This window comes from Thermobia domestica, chromosome 17 (genome assembly GCF_964235325.1).
Source record: "Thermobia domestica chromosome 17, izTheDome1.hap1.1, whole genome shotgun sequence".
NCBI lineage: Eukaryota > Metazoa > Arthropoda > Insecta > Zygentoma > Lepismatidae > Thermobia > Thermobia domestica.
The window spans coordinates 162,956,771-162,981,961 of NC_137470.1; the positions used below are offsets into that span (position 1 = coordinate 162,956,771).

The 25,191-nt window shown below is 37.9% G+C and overlaps 1 protein-coding gene across 4 annotated transcripts in view; it reads right to left on the minus strand.

Moving 5' to 3' along the window:
- The window catches only part of Ets65A (DNA-binding protein D-ETS-3), a 692,236-nt gene that overhangs the window by 483,185 nt on the left and 183,860 nt on the right, over window positions 1-25,191 (minus strand). For 3 of the 4 annotated variants that reach the window (XM_081744528.1, XM_081744526.1, XM_081744527.1), the window contains exon 3: window positions 18,426-18,488. The exons of the other annotated variant lie outside the window; for it this stretch is intronic. In XM_081744528.1, the coding sequence (XP_081600654.1) occupies window positions 18,426-18,488 (63 nt within the window). The remainder of the gene's footprint in view (window positions 1-18,425; window positions 18,489-25,191) is intronic. 4 annotated transcript variants of the gene reach the window in all.

Here is a 25,191-nt window from a genome sequence, read left to right on the forward strand (position 1 = left end):
CTTTTCGGATCATATGGTCCTTTTCGGGCGGTGGCTCAATGGTAGAGTGCTTACCTCTGGTTCATGGGTCCTTTCGGTCCTCGGCCAAGTAAGTTTGTGATGGACAACATCATTATGTACTTAAGGCTAACGAAGAAAAATGATTAAGGCAAGTGAATTAAGATGGAAGAATTGGTGGAATGAGAGTGTGGGAGGAAATGAGAGTACTGAGAGAAAACCCACGGACATGGTGTTGTCCACCACAAATTTACTTGGCCGGCGATCGAACCAGGGATTTCAAACACTTGAGGTAAGCAGTCTACCACTGAGCCACCATGCCCTAATTGTGGTGGTTCGAGTTCCACCTTAAACTATAGGTTCACATCTCATATAGCCACGGCGCTGGAATTGGACACTTACCTTCAACAAACAAACAAAGAAATCCGGTCGTATTGTAAAATGCAATTAATAAAATTGACTCAATTTGCCTAGCTGATTTGAAAGATATTTCATTTGCTTCTGTAGCCACACCGGGTGATTCTCCTCAAGGCACTAGGTACTGAAGACATAATATACATCTGGATTTCCAAAGTAGTAGAACTGCAACATATACCGGATACGATTTCCGGACTTATCTTTTCAACTATCCAATAATGGTTAGTATACTAAGCACATTATTTTCATGTTTTTTCTTAACTCTAAATAGGAAAAAAAAATATTTGTAATAAGATTCAGTAATTTGCGATAATATTTCACAGGTTCGGAGGTCTGAGAAGTTTTGGAGATAATCTGGTTGTTGTAATTGTGAGCAAGCAACTAACAATTATATAGTTGAGACGTATACCTGCCCACGTAAAAATGTGAACTAACTCTCTCTTTTTAAGATGGAAAATTTATACAAAATAAAATTAGGATATTTTGTATTATTTTTAAAGAAAGAAAAAAGACTTTTGATATTAAGGCAATTTAGTCAACACTTCTACGTACAAAAGTTTAAACATTTCTACAATATTACTAATGCTTGACAAAAAATGTCTAAAAATAAGACATACGAAGAACGTTCCGAAAGTAAGTTTCGTCATTTTTTAACAAGAATATGGTACTTCAAGTGTCATAAACAATCACCATAGGATACCACATCTGATGTGGTTCAACGACGGAAGGAGCATCAGCTTAGGTGGAATGACGGATGCGCAGAGTACCGAAGAAGAGAGAGTAGTAGCAGACCGGCGTGCCCGAGGATATTCAAGTAAAAATCACGATGGTAGACAGACGTGTGCTGACAACGTGGTCGCCAATCGGAGTGCGTGTTGTTATCCGGTTTGAATGGGAATGTGGGAGTGTGTCCGTCATCCATGAACACCTACAGACCGTGTATAGTGAAGAGGTCATGTCTCGGGAAATGGTTGATCGCTGGTGTTGCATGTTCAGTGAAAAAAGGCAGAGTGAAGGATGAAGGTCGAAGTAGGAGTCATTCCACATCCTTGAGTGAAAGCAACATTGCTAGAGTACATCACATGGTCATAGAGGACAGGCGCATAACGGTGTCAGACTTGGTGTCCACACTGCTTGTTAGTCGTGCTCAGGCCCATCACAAGATCCATGATGTGTTGGGTTACCGAAAGGTGTCTTCAAGACAGATGCTGAGAAACTTGACTCCTTATCGAAAGAGTACAAGAATGGGAATCAGTCACGATCACTTGATGCGGTACGCACGAGAAGCAAATGAGCTCTTCTTCAGAATCATCACAGGCGATAAGATATGGGTACACTACTTTACCCCAGAAACCAAGTCCGTCTCAATGATGTGTAAGCATCCCAGTTTACCAGTGCGAAAAAAAGTCAGTGTCACCTTCCATAGGAAACTTTATAGTAACAGTGTTCTGGGACGCAAAATGAATGATTCTCCTTGATTTCATCCTTGAAGAGACCATCAATGCTTCATGCAACCGCGACACTCTCACCAAACTCCGGTCTGCTGTTCGACGAATGGGACCAGGACTCTTAAGTGAAGATGTTGTGCTCTTAGGCGACAACGCAAAACAACCAAAACCACAACAATTCTCACACAAGGTCAAACTCATCGCTTTGGATGAGAGGGATTGGATCATCCTGCCTACAGCCCCAGTTTTGCCCCATCGGACTTTCACCTGTTCCCTGCATTAAAAATCACACTCTCGGGACGTCACTTTCAAAACAATGCTGAGGTTAAGCAGGCTGTGTGACAAGTCCTTGCATCGCAGAGTACCGAGCTTTATCAGAGTGGGTCCTTCAAATTGATTACACGCTACGACAAAGGTCTCAATGTCTGTGGTGACTATACCGAAAAATAGTGCAAGGTGTATAGTTCATGATGTCGTGGTGTATTTGTGTTTGACAATAAAGCTTCCGTGTGAAAAAAATTGACAAAACATACTTTCGGAACGTCCTTCGTACGTATACCGACCCACACATTAAGTTGACCGAAGTGATACGAGAGTGTGTGAAAGTTCTTGTGTAGTTTACGAGAATGTAGTTTTCGTGTATTCTACTTAGTCGAACCGATAATGATTAAAAAAAAAAAAAAAAAAAAAGAATTGTTCAGATCGGTCAAGGTTTTCTGCTCTCGCAACTTCTGTCAGTTCTTAAAAAAAAAAAAAAAAAAAAAACAGGTGCTCGTTGTAAGAATTGACAGTCTCTGAAAGAGCAGAATACCTTGACCAATTTGAACAAGTCTTGTTTCTAAAACCATTACCGGTTTAGATTCATTAAATCTAAATCATTACTATAGCTATTGCATTTAAATATTGACAAAATAGAACGTATCATAGAAAAGTCAATTTTTATATTCGGCAAACTTTAGGGCACATGAGCGACCGGAAGATATCAAACCTATTTTATTTCTTTTTTCTTCTTTCTAGTCTTCTCCATTCGCAACTTCTCAGCAGTATTACGAATTAAAAAATAATAATTTCGCATTTTTTCGTCCCACCGTACCCAGTATATGGAAACAAAATACGATTTTTAACTAGAAGATTGTATCTATATTTGTATGTGTTCTCTTCAGATATTCCTAACAGTTTCACACTTACATTACTTCAAGATCAATAGTAAACTAATTATATAAATTGGAATAATAGAACTTAACAGAACACATTGATATTACTAATTAATCATGGACAAACTTTTTTTAAGGTGTACTTAATCTACTAATCTTAGCCCGACGCCTAAACAAATTATTAGTACACTGTAAAAAAATCGTTGTGTTATTTCAACGACATGCCTATGTGTTAACACGATTGTGTTAAAATATAACACAAACAAGTTGTTAGAACACCTCACTCTCCATTTGGAGTTGTGTGTCAAATGCCGGTAGTGTGTTAAATTAACACAAGTGAGAATCTTCGGTGTTGTTTTCTGCGTGATTGCCAAATATGTTGGGCATCTAATTATAAAGGCTTATGAATTGAAGCCACAGACTAACACAGTAGAAAGAAATACTTAAACAAATTCAGGTATACGCAAAATTTCAAAATGCAAACCGCGCGATGTGTTTTCAATTGTTTTACATAATGTTTCTGAAGAAACCCTAACAGCACAAGATGTGCTAGGGATGTGCCATTTAGGTTTTCTAAATTCATCTCCCACATTTGATGCATTTATTGCTTCTTTTTCTAAGCGATTGTGTACTAGAAGCAACAAACGCATAAACTTTATTAAATGGCAACTGGCGCCGATCATTTGAAAGTGAATATGGAAGAACTATAAAATAAAGTAAATAGACAGTTGTCATTTTGTTATAAAATTAGGTCTACATGGCGAACAGATTTTACATTATTCCGAACGGTTATCGTCGAATATACGCGGTTTAAAGAAGCACTCTTATTAGCCAAATTCAAAAGATCTCAGTAATTTATCCATCTACAAGCCACGTATTCTTCATCGCGTCCGTGGCCAATTCGGAAGCGCACGCGGCTAGTAATTGAAAGATTGGTGGTTTGTGTCCCCCTCCTCATGCCACTGGAGTATTTTTTTACTTATTTAAAGTGTTTTTTTTTTTAGACTCAGCATAATGTAAACACACTACGCATACAAGCGATTTAACATATTTTGGGGAAGTAATTTTGAGATTCATTAACGCCTACGGCACGGCTCAACACCTGTTGTGTGTTAAAGACGTAACCCACCCCCTGTGTTAAACGCCAACACCGCGGGGTATGTGTTGAACTAACACCGCATAGTGGTAGTCACACTGGAACCACTGCCCTGTGTTAACATTGAGTTGAATTAACACAACCATTTAACCATTTTTACTGTGTATAAGCACAGTAAGGTGCTGTATATAATAACTCAGTTCAATTGCGTGGAGTTCAAGGGTTATAATGTATAGTATTTTACCATCGGAAAGAACCATTTTCCGAATAGTTGTCAAACTTTGTTGAGTGGTTTCGAACATTTCCCCTAACAAACATTCTAAAAACCTTTGAAAACCTTCTAGTTTAACGTCCTACGATTATGCTCATTAAGCTGAGAGAGACGGCTGCTTAATGCAAGATAATCGATGGTGAAAGAATTGGTAGAATGTTAATGTGGGTGGAAACGGGAGCACCCGGAGAAAACCCACGGATACATTGTTCTCACCACAAATCTACTTGACTGGAGGTCGATCCAGGTACCCCACGCACCAGAGGAAAGCGCTATACCACTGAACCACCGCGCCCCCCAATAGTGTATAGAAAGAGACTCACTTCTTTATTAAAATATATCCGATAAACATTTTTTTTTAAATAGATGTTGGGGTAACTGTGTTAACCCACTTAGTAAAACAATGGTTAACAAAAAGTTGTTTCTCTCGATTTTTCGAAAACCAAGTATCAGAATTTATTTAACAATCACCAGATACACCTCAGAGGCCATTTTATACTGGATATCTAACAACAACAATGAAAAGGATTTGGGAAGGTATCGGCCAGGGCTAGTTTAGTAGGTACCATCCAGGCATTTGCCTGGTAGGACTGAGGAAAACCCTGGAAAACCCCAGCCAGGATGGTCGGCAACGGGAATCGAACCCACGACCTCACGAAGCGCTTACCCATCTAATTTTGTCAAAATTAATGAGATATGTCGATCTGTGTGTGTGTGTTTCTGTGTCCATTCAGGAGAGGCAAATCTCAATTTTTTGAACTACACTTATTTGGCGGACAACCATTTGTCACAAACCCGCCAGGAAGAAAGAAAAAAAAGAAGTTAAAGTGATAACATGTTAAAAAAGAACATTTTTCTGACAGCAGTTTATGAGTTTACACCCTGGAGAATGGACTTAAACAAAACATTAAATTGCAATAACTAGAGACCGTATGTTAGCCAAAATGTCTATTCTTTAATATTAAAAATGTGATAAAAAAAAATAACGTTTTAATGTTTATATGGGGTGTTATAGTTTCAATTTAAGCCAATTTCATTTTGTCTATTTCGTAGGGAAGCGCACGAGACAAGATTGGTGGCTGTCTTGTCTCGAAAATGTGCTGTAAAAGTGATGTCTCAACTCGAAAAATGTATATTTTTCTATTGGAAGAGCCGTGTCTCGACACGAATTTTGTCAGAAAAATCCTGTCTCGACTCGTCTCGTGGGCATCCCTACTATTTGGCCCATTCCTGCCAGAATAATTGCTTTAGTGCCTAACGTTGGCTATTCTATGCATTTTCTTCAAAATAAGACTTTAATAGGGAAAATATACAATTTAGTATTTCAAGAAAAGATTCTGCCTCTTCCGGGAAATATAAGTGTTGTTTGTAGTGATAAGATGTCGTGAAACTTCGGTGTGCTATGTGTACTGATAAAGTGTTGTAAAACTTTGGAATGGTGTATGTAGTGGTAAAGTACTATAGAGAATGTATTTACCAAATATACACGGAATAGATGTCAAGCATCGTTATCTATTTCTATCTATCTATCTATCTATCTATCTATCTATAGGGTGGTCCATAAATATCAATTTTCAGATCGGGCTGGTCTCACCCCCTAAAATATATATATATACAAAGAGATTATTCAATAAGAACGTACCAGGCCTATATCGCAGCTAATACTGCACGTAGAGCCTTCAAGCAAAAAATTGCATTACCAAATCGTATGTGTAGAATGTAATAAAAATAGTATCAAGACCAGTGGCGTCTCGTAAATACCTCCAACGGCGGGCAACTTCAAAATTTGAAATGGAAAGTGGTACAACTGTTGGAATCGTTCGAAAGGACATTAAATGTCATGCAACTTTTAGAGGACGAAATATGCCAACGCTTTTCCTCTCGACGTTTCTCCCATTGTGGGCTTGTTTCAATGGAGGCACAACCAACCCCTGTTTCCATGTCAAATTTTGAAGTTGCCCCTGTTGGAGGTATTCACGAGACGCCACTGGTCTCGCTACTATTTTTATTGCATTTTACACATACGATTTGGTAGTTCAATTGTTTGTTTGTGTTGTGTTGAGTATTTATGTTCATTATTTCGAGTTACATTTTAGTGGCTATTATTTAAAAATTTTAAGTGCTTATTTGCCTGCCTATTTTCCAGGTTTTTAACGCCTAAGTATCCGGTCTCTAGTAATAATTATAAACCAGAATGAGACTGAACTGAATTAAAATTGGCAATGCAAATATTGACCCCGCATGGTAACACCCAATCTTTGGTAATTACCCACTAAAATACAATTTGAAACTGAAAATAAACGTAAGTGAAAAATAAAGTTTGTAAATACATAAGGCAACTGCGGGGTTATCAATCATGCATCACTATTTCAATCATTTGTCACCTTCCTCTACAATTAGGAACTACAACAGTAGTTTTCAGAAGGAAGATGGGACTAGAAGTAATCTTCATCTTGTAAGTTGACTTCCAAAGTTCTATCTTTTCCACTCGGTATTTGTACGAGCTGTGGACAGGGTAGTAAAATAGGTATCCCCTGGGGGACACTTTATATACTATACTACTTGATATATGCTTATGAAAATAGAATTCTATAATCTATCTTCTAATATAAATAAAATAAAGAGTTTGTTGGTGTGTTTGTCTGTCTGTGTGCGGCCTGAGGACCAGACGAGTGGATCTAGAATTACCAAATTTTGCTCAGGGGTACCTTGGCCCAGGCCCCCGATCAAGACGAAGCCTTTTTTCAAATTTTGAACCAGGGGGGTCTCAGGAAAGCGTTTACCGGAACCGGCTTGGGAACCAGACAAATTGACCGAGAGTTACCGAATTTTAGTCACAAATACCTTGGTCCAGGCTCCAGACCACAGTTAAACGTTTTTGTCAAAATTCGAACCGTCTCAGGGGGCGTTTACCGGGACATGTGAAAGTAATCAAATATGATCGATATTAGTGTCAAATCCATAGTTTTCGCGGTCGATAAGATCAATTGTGACACTTCCATTTGCGATGACTTGCAAATTCAGCTACAATTGTATGCGGGCCGAGGGTCGGTGGGGCGGATACGAAGGCATGTAAAAATAGCCCAAAATGACCAATATTAGTATCAAATCCATAGTTTTCACGGTCGCTGAGATCAATGGCGATACTCCCACAGGCGTTGACTCTCAAATAGAGCTCCTGTGCGAAGCATGGGTATATTCAACTAGTTGTTAATAAATCTTTCTGTTTAAGCTGAACGAAAAGGTCTAGTGTTATAATTCAATAGCAGACCTTCTTTTCTTTCTTCTTTTCTCAAATTCAAACTTTAAAGACACAAAACATTTAAAAGATTAAAAAGCACATTAACTTGTAAAAGGTCAAAAGTTAGATACGGAGTTCCTTAGTGGAGCTGATTCATTCAGTTGATCCCAATATATAAACAATCCAAAAATCAGTTCCCCATGTATTTCAAAGAGAGTAATTGTTGAATATGTTCCTTGTTTGATAGACTAGCCGCATTACTGTTGAGATTAGTGAATTAGTATAATGTTCAGGATGGAAAATTCTAATCTGTGTGTTGAATATATCGCTAAAATGTAACTAAGTGACTGGTCGACAAATTTAAGTACTTAAATATTTCCAATTTTCGAATATTCAGAAGAGAAATCAAAATTCAATCTTTACTGTTTGTTTTTCATATACTATATAGCGTACTAGTGTACGTTCGTATGATTTGAAAATATACATTAGTAAGTAGAATTGCACAGTTTCCACGCGTAAAATTCGTCTGTTACAATTGTCTGTACGTTGGAACTTGAAGCACAATACTTCTTTGGAGTAAAACCTTGGCAACAGTTGCTGTTCCAGAATTTTGAGCTAGAGATGTGTTCTCTGGCTTACACACACACACACACACACATGCACACTAACGCCCTGAATGCGCTGTGTGAAAGCGTGTGGGAGAATCCTCTCCAGTGTTGGTCTCTCGTTAGAGGTCTTATCTTGGGACGCTCCCTGCCTGAACCGCCTGATAATGCATTTTCTATTTTCCTCTCGTCTTCTGCCTCCAGCGGTTGGTTGGATCTGCTCGCTATCTCTTCAGCAGCACAACGAGGGGAGCAGCCTTGCCTTCGAACGGACGGCCATTTTGGCAATGTTTCCAAGAAAAAGAATAGCCAGGAAGATGGATGCTTTTTCCCCCCTCAGCTCTTTCCAAATGCAAAATAATTTTCTCTTTGCCCATTATCATTGCTCGGCTAAATACATTCCACAGTTCGCAAAGCGACAGTGTGTATTAATGGATTTTCAATCAGTAAGGGATTTATTTTTCTGTGTTCTGAGCTAAGTCTGAACCTATTCATTTCTTTCATAAAGCAAAATTTTAAAAATTTCCACGTATGTATTTTAATCTACGAAAGTACACTAAAATTAGACGCTTACGTTACGATAACAAATTAAACTTTAAAACGTTATATCTGTGTGGATTAAAATTTAAGACAATGAAAAATAGTTATGAAAGAAGATTCTGTTTACGTGATGTATATTTCTTTGTCGAGTATTGACTTGTTGCTGAATAATCTGTTTGTTTATGGTATTTTTAGTTGTGTTCTAAGATTGCTATATAAAAGGGTGTGACATTACGAAAAAATGATGAAATTTATTTGGGTGTAACAAGTTGGAATACAAACTGGACATGAAAGCATCTAGTTGTTTGTGAGTATAAATCACCAAACAGAAAACAGTGTGACACAAAACAAACAAAAAATAATGTTCCACCGAAAACGTAATGATCCAAAAATGACATTTTGCAGATGACCACCATTCCGCTGTACACATTGAGCAACTGTCTTGCTTAGGCGAGCCATTACTCTTTGCAGCAGCATATCTAAGGGAATTCTCGGAACTTTTTCGTGAATGAGACGTTTCAGTTTTGGAATAGACATACAGACACAAGAAAACTCTATCTTTAAAAATAAATCACTGTGATAGAGTAATTTTCTTTTATGGTGCAATACTGTTTTTTTTTTTTTTTGTCCCACACTCTTTTTCTATTCGGTTATTTAAATTCACAAATAACTATATGCTTTCCTGTCTAGTTTATATTCCAACTTGTTTCACCGAAATAAATTTAATCATTTTCTCACAATAATGTTTTTAAAATCGCCCGATTCATTGCCACACCCTATATAAATATGTGTGTATATAAGAAAATATATATAACTATTTTCTTTTGGTTTATCACTTGATTCATTAACTTATAGACTCTTATTTTGAATGCTAAAGTTAAGTACATTTTTGCCTTGTCTTACACTCGACTGTTGAAATACATGTTTCAACGAAAATAAAATGCAATGGAAATAACAAGTGCAGAGGTTTGCTGTCCAATTCTAGAATTTTTGTAACTACCTTTAGGGTGATACGAAAAGTATCTGGCTCCCTAATGTAACGAGTGGAGGTGAAGAAAAAAAAAGCCGGCGTTTTTGTGGTGGACTATTTTTCATAATAATCTAACTTTCTGAATAAAAAGAAACAGCATATTTTGCTTTTTGGGTCTTTTAGTGATGTTTCTATTCAAGTACCACCTTTGTTTCCTTGTAGTACATTCTACAATTTTAAAAACAGTCCATTTGCGATGTTGACTACTTGTGAATCCTATAATCTGTTCGCAGCTGCTGGCATTCTTGATTGCTTTTCAAACTAGTATTTCATTGGGTAACAGTTAGTGTAAGCTATAGACCTACAATCCAGCATATAACATGCGCCATTTTGTTTGCATAACCATCTTAGCAAGTGCCTGAGGGTTCTACGTCTTGTTGTGTACTTTACAAATTGTGGAAATTCAAACTGTTAAGCAAGGAAAATATATAAAATAAGAAATAGATAAACACTATTTTTTGTTTCGGTGTAAAATTTCACGTTCATCGTGTTTCTGTTCTAAAAACACTTTGGTGTGAGCTTTGGGTATTTTTAGTCTATATGCAGGGTGGCTCATAATTATATGATGTTTGACGGATTGTAGTATTTGTAATTCTGGACAAAAAATTCGATATGTCAACACTGTGTAGTCTGAGAGTGGGGATAACGGTTACTGGACTTAAAACTGTTAGTGTATGCTAGAGAGGATGGCGGAACAGTTGTGTCTGGGACAGCATGTGCGTGGTGAGCGCTGGACCGGTCAACGTGGGATGTGGAGTGGCCAGCTCGAACTCCCGATTTTTCACAACCTGGCTTTTTCTTCTGGGGTGTTTTAAAAGACAAAGTGTATCAATATCATACGCTATTCGGTCGAATTACGAGAAGCTAGCATAGAAAAATTCCAAAGGATACCAGTACGGGTCTGTCAAGTTCCTTGTGTGACAACGTTGCTCTTTGTCTCTAGGCATTTACCGGTATCGATTTATATGATGCATTAGTGGACCATTCTGTGGAGAACAGAGATTAAAATTCTTGTAAGGAAAGATATAAGAGTAATATGTTTATGTTCAATTTATGTTGCTAGTTTCTTTACCGCAGTCTTTGAAGCATCATATAAATAATTATGGGCCACATTATGCATGTGGGTTCAGTCTACAATTAAAAGTTTAACGATAATTTTTGGTATGGCGTTAGCTTAACGCTAATGAAACTTTATTGTTCGCAAAACTTCTTCTTTCTTTATTGTTATATCCTGTCAGTACTCAGATGGTTCTGTTCTTATTTCATAAATATAAGGTGCATTCAATAACTAACCGGAAAAGTTGTATAAAAAATACAAAACTTCGACAAAGTTTGTGCTTTTTTGTCATTTTTGGTGATGTCTTAGCACTATTATCAGATGGGCCTGACACACCTGCCTCGTGAACGGGATGTTGGGAATCAGTGAAACAAGATGACGACATTCTTGCAGGTTTAGTGTCAAATGTCTTAGAACTAACTTCTCACCCACAGACTTTCTTGAACATCAATACGTCATGAACAATATAATATGATGGTCTTATCCGACACTAATAATCATCTTTGCTGCAATATCACTCACCGTAATACGCCTGTTTCTCCGTATCAACTCTCGCAGTGTATTTCTCTGTAACTGCACAGACAGAGCGTTCTGGGCGTGGCGAATCTTCAATATTTTTTACATCTCGTTTCAACATATCTGTCCACTCATACACTTGTGTTCGACTCAAACAACTTTCACCATATTGCACTGCCATCCGACGGTGAATTTCAACTGGTTTCAACCCTTCAGCTAAACAGAAATCTAATGACAATCCGCTGCTCCAGGTTGATGCAAACCTGCAAGAATTTCGCCATATTGTTTCACTCATTTCCAGCATCCCGCTCGTGAGGCAGGCGTGCCAAACCTATCTGATAATAGTTCTAGGACGCCACCAAAAACTAACAAAAAGCACAACTTTGCCGAAGTTCTGTATTTTTTATAAAACTTTTCCGGTTATTTATCGAATGAACCTTGTATATATAATTCAAAAGCAGTTAACTGTTGAATGGCATGATTTAAAAGACAGGTGCGAAAAAGCTTACTATAGTGGACAACTGGCTTTTATTGTTTCTATCTAAACGGCGTGACAAACATCTTGGCATTTAAAGGCGGCGCTCCAAGTTCTCTTTAAATGCTGCTAGCAAATGAGAGGCGAACGGTATTGTCACGTTTATTTTGTACACATCCACGTCTATCCTCTGCCACGTGATTGCGCTGTAGTTTGTCTGCTTAGCCATAGCCACACCCCTTAGCACTCGGCAACGTCGCGTCAGAGCTTTCGTTTTATTTCTTTAGCTGAAATGCCAAGATGTTTGTCACAGGCTTTAGTAACTTTCTATCTTTGATTCTTCAAAATAGGTCATGTTTTCTTTTCCTTCAGCGTGTGTTCCTGTTTCGCAGAAACGAGTTCAGACTGCTTTTTAAGCACAATGTTGCCATGTTCCGAGGAACAAAACATAAACCAATGTGTGTGTTCCTGTTTCGCAGAATCAGAGATCTCATTTTTTACATAAATTTGTGAAAAGCCTGTGTTGCACCAGAAGTACACTGATATTTGTATTACATGTTGTGAAATTGATTCCATTGTAATATTATAATCACATATACAAATTGAGACTAAAAACAAACTATTTCGTAAATTATTAAGGAAGTCAAGACGGCTGGTATATCAGCACACCGTAAAGTGAAAGGAACGAGGTAGTGATGGGTGGAACATTTCAAATTTGTCCACGTCTATTTTCATGGTTATATACATTGCGAGGAAAGTATTATGGACATTTTTTTCCAGTCCTCTTCAGCTTATTGCAAAGCAAAAGTCAGTTATTGTACACACCCATGCTTAACCCTTGTCCGGGCAAGATATTTTTGTAACGTAGACGGGCAACTGGGCCTTACCCACTCTATTAACCTTACGAACTCGATATGTTCATGAGTTTAACTTCGACTAACGATAGAAGAATTCAAAATTTTATGTTATCGAAATATTTATGATTATTGAGAAATTCGAAAAAAATGAACCTACTGGGCCTGGGAGGCCCCGCTTGCTCGGATAAGGGTTAAGCAAATCAAGAAAAAATGAAGATTGTTGCTTCCAGTTTCGTGAACTAGAATTTATGGCTGATTTTGAACAAGCATCAGTAAACGCTACAAGAGAAACGTTCCAATAAGCAACATTTCGCATTTGTTTGTTTCATTTTACCCAAGGTATATTGAAAAATGTTCAAGATATTGGGTTGGTACTGATAATGATATGATAAAATGGATTATGAGACCAGATGCACTTTCACTTGTTTCTCTTGAAGACATTGTCAATGTATTTCCATACACACAAGATGATACACCCGACATCCCGGAGGAGCAGGTTTTCCTAGACTACTTGGTGGACACATATGTTGACGAACTGAATGCAACCTTCCACCCTTAAATACAGTAATATTTGAAAAGTTTATTTTTTATTGGACTGTTATTTGGCCCCTTACGCTGTACTAATTATAATTTTTTAATGTTTCAGAGCAATATAAAACAAATTTGATAACAACAGCGAAAAAAGCACGTACAATGCCGGGGTTTAGCATTTCAAGTTTAATAGGAAGAAGACATAAATCATGCCTATATGTATATACAGATGCATTCTACTTTTGAAGCAAGAATAGTACAAGAATGCGGCTGCTGGAAGCAGGCAATTTGACTTTACGGAGAAGATTGTGAAGACGATTGGACAGTCGTACTCGGTTTCTTAAGAGTAGGTTTAGATGTGGCGAGGTTGGCCTTATTCAAAATGCTTTAATGCAGTATCCCAAATTCCATTCATTGATTAGTTGGAATTACAATCCAATGAAGACAAGGTGATATTTAGAGTCGCACCTGTATATTAAATTTATTCATGCCTTATTTTTCAATGCAAATATTTTATTATTATTATTATTTATGTCTCTGTGTGTTTGTAATTTGTTCTTGTTGCAGTAAATCACGATCGCACTTGTGCGACAAGGCTCTATTGCGAGAAGCATCTCTTTAGATTTATGTTGGTGTTTTGTTCCTTTCGTCAATATTTCTAATATTGAGGTGCTACCAAAATTTTTCATGCGATTCTGCGAAACAGGAAGTAACCGTATAATGGACAACTGGCTTTTCTTGTTTCTATCTAATGACTTTCTATCTTTGATTCTTCAAATTTGGTCGTGTTTTCTTTTATTTTCTTTTTTTTAGAATTCAGAGTTTTTAGTATTTAACTGGAAAAGAAGGGGGCACGATGGTTCAGTTGTAGAGCGCTCACTTCTGGTGCGAAGGCTCCCTAGTCTAACCCCAAGCCATGTGAGTTTCTGTTGCACAGCATCATGTCTGTGGGTTTTGTCAGAGTTTTCCCCCTTCTTTCCACATTCTCATTCCACGAATTCTTTCATAGTTATGCACTTCATTAATCATTCATCTCCTTTAGCTGAAAAGGCATAATCGTGGGACGTAAAACTAGACATTTCATTTGGGAAAGAGAGTTGAAAGTACTGTCATTTCTCCTTTAAAACTGAGATAGTACTTTTTGTGTAAAAAAAAGGTCGAAAAGCCATCCACAAAACAGCTTCGTTCTCCCCTAAACATTGAATTTTCCCAACCCAATTGCATCTCTAAATAAGAGGAAGACGGCATTATTAGTATCAGTAGTAAAAGAAGGTACTGTACAGTCTTTTTTTTTTTTTAATGCCACCCACCTTCCTTGAGCAGGGGATTTTCTGGTAACCGTACATAGGAAATTCTAGTACTTTATCTCTAAATAAAGATCTTAAGTGAACCAAGGAATCCACATTTATTTAATTTTATTCCAGCTGTAGGTGAGAGTCCAGGGCTTTCCAAAGAGAGATGAATAGAAAAGGTTTTGTGAAGATGACGGTAGAACTTAACTCTGTCTTCTATAACTTAACTCTGTCTTCTTTCATATTGAAAGCCCTATATAAAAATTTGCTCGTGGTAACATTATGAGACATCATCACAACTCAGCGAGCAAGTTGCGTTGTAGTATTTTTGTGTGTGTTCATATCCATTCCATCAACGTAAGTAAAATAAGGTATACTTTGATTACTGTTGCTTAAAATAAATTAAAATTAAACACTCACCATCTTAAAGATTTGTCTTTCGTACGGTTATCGGACTCATTCTGTGTGGGTAGACAAACGTCTCTACGTGAGTAGAAAAGCTTCAGAATAAGCTGTTCTCTGAAACCACATCTAACTTGTAAAAGTTAATTAATTTACACATAGAGTGCCGTTCTCATGCTGTGCCGTGGTCCACAAAGTTTCACTCTAAATTTGACATTGAAATTCATTGGGTTGTCTCTTAATTCCCAATTGATGTTCCGTGCCCCGACAGGCCGCCTTGAAGAGAAGCCAGCCCGGTCGTGGCTCGTCTACAGCGATCCTTCGGCTTTCTTCGGAGCACACGGAGAGACACGAAATTGACCAGAACCAAGGGAAAGCGACACGGCACGGTACGCATGGTATATGTGAACGATCGCGGCCGTGGCACGGACGAAGCATGACAGGAAAATGGCATGGGGATGCCACACAATGTGTGTGTGAATTAACTTTAAGAGGAATGTTTCTGTGAACGCTGTTAACGTACAACAACAAAGTTTATCACACATTATAGGGTTTTGCATTTTGCAAATAGTAAGATAGCATGGAGGCTACGATTCAGATGCATTTGAAGTAAAATTAATTTCTAGTTTTTCTAATTTATAGTCTTTAGGTTAATAGAGACGGGTAATTATTGCAAGTGAATGATTAGAAAATAATTGGTGAAATGAGAATGTAGGAGAAGGCGGGAAAACCTTGAAAAATCCCAGGAGCATGTTGTTGTCCACCACACACTTACTTAGTCTACAATCAAACCAGGGACCCCTACACCAGATGTGAGCGCTCTACTGCTGATCCATTATGTCCCCCACATAGACGCATTTCTCATGACAAAACCATATAATGGCAAACTACGTTTGAAATCAGAAAAATAAATGTGATTAAGGAGCGAAATATTATCTCAGACATACTGTGATGAGTTTCAGATCAGGACGAGTATTGTAAATTTATGGAAAATAGAAAAGCATAAAAACAACATGCACTTTAGTAAGACGTGTAATTATATACAGAAAAATGGATGTGTTATATAAAACTTAGAAAAAAAGTAATACCAGTTTCTATATAAAATCATTAAAAACTAATTTTGTACTCGAAGAATGCAGATTTCATAAAACAAATCTCTCTCTGTGTTTTTGGCAAAGAAACAGAATGGAGTTTCAGGAAGCGAGAAGAGTATTTTATTACATGTTTATTTCTGGTAACAGAAAATGCAAACGTATCAAAAATAGAACTTCCAAGAAGTGAAAAATACTATGCTAAAATACTTTCATACAGTTTTGTAAGCAAGAAACAAGATAATCTTTATTTTATCAAGTTAATCAGAGACTAACAAGAAAAGTACTTGGGCTCGAACGAGTGAATACGCACAAAAAGGAAAGCAGGTGTAATGTTGGCACCCCTGAAGCAAACAGTGATGACAGTTTTTCTGCAAGATGGTGTAAACGTCCACAAGAGCAGGGCAAAGTAAAACATATACCATAACTACAGAGTGTCTATAAAAGTTGACCCCGGGCCACTTTTGCTGAAAATGGTAGGGTGGATGGAAAAATCTGCGAACACGTATCCCATTAGTTTTAGAGGCACACAATTTTCTAGGGAAAAGTTATGTAGCTTGGTTCCCCGGAGGGTCCTAGACAGGGTCCAATCCAAATTTTCAAATGGTAAAGGGGTCAAGTAGTATATCATTGGAAAGATTTTGTGAAAAGAAACAAGATGAAGCAAGTCATGAGTATCTACGCTCAACCTGTACAAAATGGTAGACAGTGAAAATATCAATACAGTTGTCATGAAAGAGTCTGTGACCATCATTTTAAATTGGGTGCGCATACAGACTCGGGACTTATTATAGCATGTTTCTTTTCACAATACCTTTCAAACAATATACTACTTGACCCGTCTTACCATTTGAAAATTTTGATTGGACCCTGTCTGGGATCCTCGGGGGTACCAAGAATCACAACTTTTTCCTTGAAAATGTGTGCCCTTAAAACTAATGGGATACGTGTTTGCCGATTTTTTCCATCCACCCAACCCTTCCCCGCAAAAATGGCTAGGGATCAGCCTTTATAGACGCACTTTAGTTATGGCACGTGCTCCTCTTTGCCCTATTCTTGCGGACGTTTACACCATCTGGCAGAAAAACTGACATCATTGTTTGCATCCGGGGTGCCAACATTACACCTGCTTTCCTTTTTGTGTGTATTCACTCGTTCGAGCCCAAGTACTTTCTTTCTAAGTTAAAATGGTCCAAGTAAACATGGTTCATCATAAACAATATAAAAGACTGGAATTTCAACCAGAAAGGGAGACTTAATCATCGGACGACGAAATGGCAACTGCTTGACATTTTCAAAACGGTAGCAGGAAGATGGAAACAACACATAGCAAAGATCGTCAAACAGAACACTACAAAATTTGAAGACGGTCCCACAAACTTACTATATATTCGTAGCTAAATTTATAACGTCAAGAACGCATTAAAAATATTAGCACATCAATTTGCTCTCCAAGCTCTCCAACCGTGCAGGCAAAATAAATTCTTACAATATTGTAAATAAATAAATCACAAACTTTTTTCTTTTGTTATTGTCTCAGGGTAAACCAAGGGCCTTGAATTTAACATGCCTGCTCTGAGGGTTTAGGAGCGGAACGTTTAAACTGAATAGTCTAAAATACATCGGCAGTGCTCCGTATCGGTTGGTCGAGAAATAGAAACGCCATCTGCCAATACCTACCCTTCATTGAATCATCAGAAACATCTTTAATTGCAAAACAGTTGCGGGCATTTTCAGTATGTGTGTTTTTTTTAAATATAACTGTGTGTGTGTGAAACAACACAAAGAGTTTGCGTGGAGCTTAGGAAGAGTTTGTGACAATGCATAACTTGATTTTCTAAAATATAAATTGTGCTCTTGTAAAATGTACCCCAATCTAAAACACTCTGTGCCAAAAAGAAACCAAGTTCCGAACAAGTACAAATTACTGAAGTTACCAATACAGCCAAATTATTCAGCCAAGATAGGTTATGATATCGATCTGCCAAGTTCTTGAAATAAATTTCCTTATTCTGAAAGTATTTGAAGAACGTGGCCAAATATGTACGTTATCAATACAGTCAAATTCTTGAACCAAGCTAAGTTATGATTTTATTGTAACCAGTTATACAAGTTCTTCAAATGCTCACAGAATAAGGACATTTACTTCAAGATCTTGGCAGAATCGATATCATAACTAATATAGGCTAAAGAATTTGGCTGCACTGAGTGACGCGGTATTTCAGTGTCAGGCTGGATTTTTTTTAAAAATGCCCTCGTAAATTTAATTCCATGTGTTATTTAGTTTTGCTTCTGAAAAATTGAGTTAATATTTAAACAGTAATAAGCCATCTATGCTGATAGTATGCCTGAAAAAGAATAGTAAAATCCTGCTACAAAGGAATGGAATAACGAATAATTCTTACCTGAACTCGATGAGGCTGGATGAATGTGGGATGGTGTCTTATCACGGTTAGAGGATTCCAAACCTGAAAAAGGAATATTTATAACTTCATGGAGCTTATATTTCATTATAACTGGAACCATAAAACAACTCTGACATTCATTATATTCTATTAAGTATCGAAGTAAAAGTTCCATAAACTTTTCTCGATATCACAATAGTTTTGGGCTTATCCTCAGAACAAGATGTAGAAAATCAGGTTCGTTTCATGAGTGATGGCCCTGCATGATTTACACAAGACGGGCGCCATCTAATTCTAGAGAAATCGCACTCTACTAGTTGGATAATATTTGTCGAAGGTGCAGAATTAAGAAAAGTTTTGTAGAATGGACACCACTTTCACCTGGTGTAAGTCTCATTACTATTCCCATATGAAGCACTAGCAGAATATTCGTTCTTCGCACGGGGAGAAAACATTTTATTTTGGACATAAAGGACACGAAAACTGTCACCAACCAACTTAGAGACCTCAAAAACTATGAATTCGACATAATATCGATCATTTTCAATTATTTTTACGTCACCATTCCCTTTTGGGAGTACTAATGGGGGATGAATTTGGATGTAAGCGGTATCAGAAGTGTCACTGTTTATCTCAGCAACCCCGAGAACTATGGATTCGATATTAATATCGGTCATTTTCGATAATTTTTAAATGTCTCCCCTTTCCCCTTCCCGTAAGTTGCGGGGATGAATTTGGAATTAAACGGCATCGGAAGTGTCACTGTTCATCTCAACAACCCCCAAAGTATAGATTCGACACGAATATCAGTCATTTTCGATAATTTTTAAATGTCTCCTCCCTTCCCCCTCCCAAAGTTGCAGGGATGAATTTGGATTTAAACAGCATCGGAAGTGGTACTGTTTATCTCAGCGACAACGAAAACCATGGATTCGACACTAATATTGGTCATTTTCGATCATTTTAAAATATATCTCCTCCCTCCCCTTCCCCTAAGCTGCACTGTCAAAGTGAAATGATAGAAACCACCTTATTCGCAAACCTCATCTATGTTGACAGTTTGATCGAGATCGCTCGAGTGGTTCAAAAATTATTAAGTTACAAGCATAGTATTAAGTTACAAACAGGCTATACAGGGTGTTTGAAAACAACACGGACAACGTTTGGGAGGTGATTCCTGACACCAAGAGAAGACAAAAATATAGACCAACCTGGATGCACAAATGCTTCCTTTTGGAGTTACAGGCTACCGAAAACATGCACAATTGAACTTTAAACGCCCATAGCTACAAAATTATGGGACCTACCTTAGTCGGGACAAAACTTCACTTAGGAACTGATATGTGCACTATCCAAAAATACATGTTCCAGAATCCTAAGGTACTTACGTAGCAATTTTTGTAGAGGGAGTTTGGCTTCGGGCGTAGGATTTGAACTATTCACCAACTACTTGTGTAAACATAGTTGCGGAAGTACCGCAGGATTCTGAAGCATAGATATTTGGATAGGGTACATATTAGTTCCTAAGTGAAGTCTTAACCCGACTACGGTAGGTCCCATAGTATTGGAGCTATGGACTTTAAAGTTCAATATTTCATGTTTTTGGCAGCCTATAACTTCGATAGGAAGTATTTGTGCACCCAGGTTGGTCTATACTTTTCGCCTTATGTTGGTGTCAGGAATAACCTCCCAAACTTAGTCGGTGTTGTTTTGAAACACCTTGTATATTCCTAATACGAGATTTTACATTATACTATTATTTTCTCAATTAAATCTTGAAATGGTATTTCATGTAGTGCTCAAATGGTTGTGTTATATTTTCTTAACCGACCTCGAAAAAAGGAGAAGGACGTCAATTCAACTCGTTTATATGTATATATGTGTGTGTGTTTCGGGTATGTTCACGCATATATCTTCTCGATGGTTCCATATAAATTTCTTTGCGACCTAATGGTAATCTTTGGAGCTAGATTATGAAACACCTCAACGGATGCTGGGTTAATTACAGTAAAGCAACATGCTTATAGGCAACCATACATTCTTTACCGTGATTATGGCTGCATAAAATACAGTGGTTATAGGGCAAAACTTTCGGAACACTTTCATAGTATATTATGCTGTCTTTCTTGCTTGTAACATTTTAAACAAATTTATTACATACTAGTTGAATATACCCTGTATTTGGAAGTTAACGCCTGTCGGAATTGCTCAGACGTGCCTCTTTGGTTTCGGCATCTGAAGATTTGAACCGAAACGGGCTATCATCATTGCAATCTTCTCTTCCTTCTTTATTTCACCATTCATTTTCTTTTTTTAGAGCGGGGACAAGGACAAGGACCAGAACGAAGTTACGAAACCACAACAACCTTGTGGGAGTATCACCATTGATCTCAGCGACCGCGAAAACCATGGACTTGATACTAATATCGGTCATTTTGGGCTATCTTCCATGTCTCGGTATCCCCCCCACCCCGCTGACTCGCGGCCCGCTTACAATTGTAACTAAATTTGCAAGTCACCCCTAATGGAAGTGTCGCCATTGATTTCAGCGACCGCGAAAATTATGGATTTGATACTAATATCGGTCATTTTGGGCTATTTTTTTTACATGTCTTGGTATCCCCCCCACCGACTCCCGGCCCGCATACACTTGTAGCTGAATTTGCAACTAATCGCTAATCGAAGTGTCACCATTGATCTCAGCGACCGTGAAAACTATGGATTTGACACTAATATCAATCATTTTGGATTACTTTTACATGTATCGGTATTCCCTCCCCCCAGTGACCCCTGGCCCGGAGCCGAATAGCATGAATTTGAAAGTTAATGCGATCGGAGTTTCACCATTGATTTCAGCGATCGCAAAAACTATTAATTCGACACTAATATCGGTCATTTTCTACTACTTTTACATGTCCCGGTAAACGCCCCCCTGAGACCTCCTGTTCGAATTTTGACACAAACGTTTAACTCTGGTCTGGAGCCTGGAACAAGGTATTCGTGACTAAAATTTGATAACTCTCGGTCAATTTGTCTGGTTCCCAAGCCGGTTTCGGTAAACGCCTCTCCTGAGATCCTCCTGGTTCGAAATTTGGAAAAGGAACTTCGTCTTGATTTGGGGCCTCGGCCTTGGCCAAGGTAACCCTGACCAAAATTTGGAAATTCTCGGTCCACTCGTCTGGTCCCCAGGCCGCACGCAGACAGACAGACAAACACAAAACAAACTCTTTATTTTATTTATATTAGATACTAGTTGAATACAACCATGCATCGCAAGGGGGCTGTATTTGGAAGTCAACGCCTGTGGGAATATCACCATTGATCTCAGCGACCGCGAAAACTATGGATTAATACTAATATCGGTCATTTTGGGCTGTTTTATACATGTCTCGCCCCCTCCCCCGCTGACTCGCGGCCCGCATACAATTGTAACTAAATTTGCAAGTCATCGCTAATGGAAGTGTCACTATTGATTTCAGCGACCGCGAAAACTATGGATTTGACACTAATATCAATCATTTTGGATTACTTTTATATATCTCGGTATCTCTTCCCCTTTCCCCCGTCGATCCTCGGCCCGATACCGAATAGTGTGAATTTGGAAGTTAATGCGATAGGAGTTTCACCATTGATTTCAGCGACTGCGAAAACTATGAATTCGACACGAATATTGGTCATTTTCTACTACTTTTACATGTCCCTGTAAACGCCCCCTGAGACACCCTAGTTCGAATTTTGAATAAAACGTTTAACTCCGGTTTGGAGCCTGGACCAAGGTATTCGTGACTAAAATTTCGTAACTCTCGATCAATTTGGTTCCCAAGCCAGTTCCGGTAAACGCCCCTCCTGAGACCCCCTGGTTCGAAATTTGAAAAAAGGGCTTTATCTTGATTTGGAGCCTGGGTCAAGGTACCCCAGAACAAAATTTGGTAACTCTCGGTCCACTCGTCTGGTCCCCAGGCCGCACACAGACAGACAAAAACACAAACGAACTCTTTATTTTATTTATATTAGATGTACTCAGTAATGATTTTAGAAAACAAGAAGTTTTATAATTATTTAAATAAATATTTCATTAGCAATCCTAGATTCAACGCTTTTTTTTTTTTTTTGAAAAGAAGAGGAACATTAACTTACTGATGGGGAGAAGTTTTGTTCTATTTTCTCGGAACAGATTCAAGCGATTTTATTGATACTTCAAAAGCGGCATTATGTGAAAATTTCGAGGAATAGAACATCGGAGCCAAAACGGCTCCATGAAGTGGGATCCGTAGTCAAAAGGGATAATGTTAAAATTTGTCAGTCTCGGAAGAGGCTGCGTTAAAACAACAGTGAGTTAAAAGTGCCTGAATTAAAAGGATTCAGCGTCAGAGAAGCCCATATTGAACCAGTCTCGTATCGTAAGAACTCGTTCAAAACTGTCTGCCATTCATTCCGAGTCAAAAATCCTCCACATTCGCTGGTATATTAATGGAATCTAGGCTCAAAATAATGACTGTGCTTCTTTATCCGATCTTCATCTGAAACCCCCTCCGAATTATAACCTATTGGTTTATCGTTCCAATCCCCACTTTTGCCAGGACGTATCTCCAACATAATGCGTCACCCATGATGGCTAACAATTTTTCCATAATTTCTCTAAAGATTTATGGTTGGTTGTTTGATTTGGAGTTTATCTTCTTTTTCAACACTGAGGCTATATGTGATATGGATCAACAACTTAGCGTGGGGTCCGAAAGGTATGAGCTCCCACCGGAAACCGAACCCGGGCTCCTGCACCGAAGGCATGTACGCTAACCATTAGCTACGAGGAAGCTCCCAAATATTTTTTGTGATTTTCGAATACCCTGCATATCTTTGATTAATGGTAATCAGTTAAGAAATATGAGGCCTCTCGAAAACGTATTCGACCTTCTTTATTTTTAAGAAAACTATAGGGTGTAAGTTGGTCAAATGTTACGTCGCGGAAGAGGAGTTCATAATATCTTTAGCCTGCAGATGACATCACTTTCATTTATATCTGCTGTTGTAGGAGGCATTAAGTTGGATGCTCTTCTGTGGTCTCGGCGCACATCAAATGGTAAAGGATGGGTGTACGAACAGGACGTAAGAACGTAGTTAACAATCTACTCCGTGGATACATTCGACCTCCCCAAAGCCTGACAAAGCTTGCGAAGACCCAGAGAAGACCATCAGGTGCGTAGCAAAATAAAAGCAATGTTGATGTGTTCTTCGATTGCCGTGGCAATATGCGTCAAGAATACGTAGAAGAAGGACATACACGTATAAAGAACGTCTCTTTAGACATTTTCTGTCGTTTACATGACGCTTTTTGTGCAAAATGACAAAGTCTGTGCACTTCAAAACTCCGAAGACTGCACGATTCAAAATCCACGTTCACTTTTTCTGGTTTTCACTCCGGAGCAGACTAAAAATGAGTTGAAACAAACGAATATCTGTCTCCTTATTCTTATTGGGTAATAAAGCAAACACTACCGGATTGATGTTCGTTTCTTCATACGAACTGCCAAAATCTGCATGGATACTGTAAATCTGTGAAAACTGTTTACTAGAGCACTTGAAAGCAGGGTGGATTGATTTAAATCAGTCTTATTTAAATCACGATTTAAATCAAGATTTAAATCACTTGATTTTTTAAATAAAAATCGTTGATTTAAATCGAATTCCGAAATAAATTAATTTAAAGTGAAAATAATTAAAATTCCCGTTTCTGTTCTGTTGTTTCGATTATGGAAGTTAATAATCATAATACAATGAGACTCAAATGTACAGTATAGTATGAAAACAAGTGTCATGCAGAGGATGATTAGGGAAAATCCCGTTTTGAACAGGTAACGGAGCAATCCTGCTTTCTTATTTTCGTAACATTGGGTTTGGGTTTTAAAATCGTTAACTATTCCAACAGGGAAATCACCATCGACATTTAAGACCAAAATTCTTTTTTGTGCGTGTCTGTTTGTTAGTTCCCAGATAATAGGGCGTATTTAGAGGGGTCCTATCCCCTCTCCATTTTTTTGTTAATTTTATAACTTTAGGCGAAATTTATGTATTTCATGCCGCAAGCTAGTTCTGAGTTTTTAAAAATAGGCCCCAAATATCAGTAACTTTTGTGAAAAAAGTGTCATTTTGATAAACGTTGCTGTACTTTTTCCTTAATGTTTAACCTTTTAAATTACATCACCTATTTTTAGGTGATACGGTAGAATCTTCATTATTCGATTTAAAAACTACCAATAAGGCTTTTTACTTCGTTTTCTTCAAGACTAGAGGCATTTTAGAACACGTTACATATGCTTTCACGCCTTTCTGCGTTGAGGCATAGTGTGTGATGACGTCATAAATTTAAAAAAATATTTTTTTGTTATGCGTATTATTATTATTATTATTATTATTATTATTTTGGCGGGTTACATTTTGCATTCAGAAGACTGAAATTTTGCACACTCGTTCAGTGCACTCCTTAATAATTTTCAGATGTTTTCAGATCTCTGCGTGAAAACAGCGGGGTCCAGAGGGGCAAAAATGCTTTTAAAAAAGATATTTTTAACAAAAAATAGCTTTTTTTCGTGATTTTCCCGTCTCAGATGGAGACATATAAATGGTACCGTTTGAAAGGCTGTTCTATTCTGAAGAAAATGATGTACATACTATGCTCCTAGGATAAATAGGGATGTCTCAGGAAACTGTTACCTGAGATCCTGTTTATACGGGAATCTGGGGTATTTGGAGAATATTGTTTTCGCGG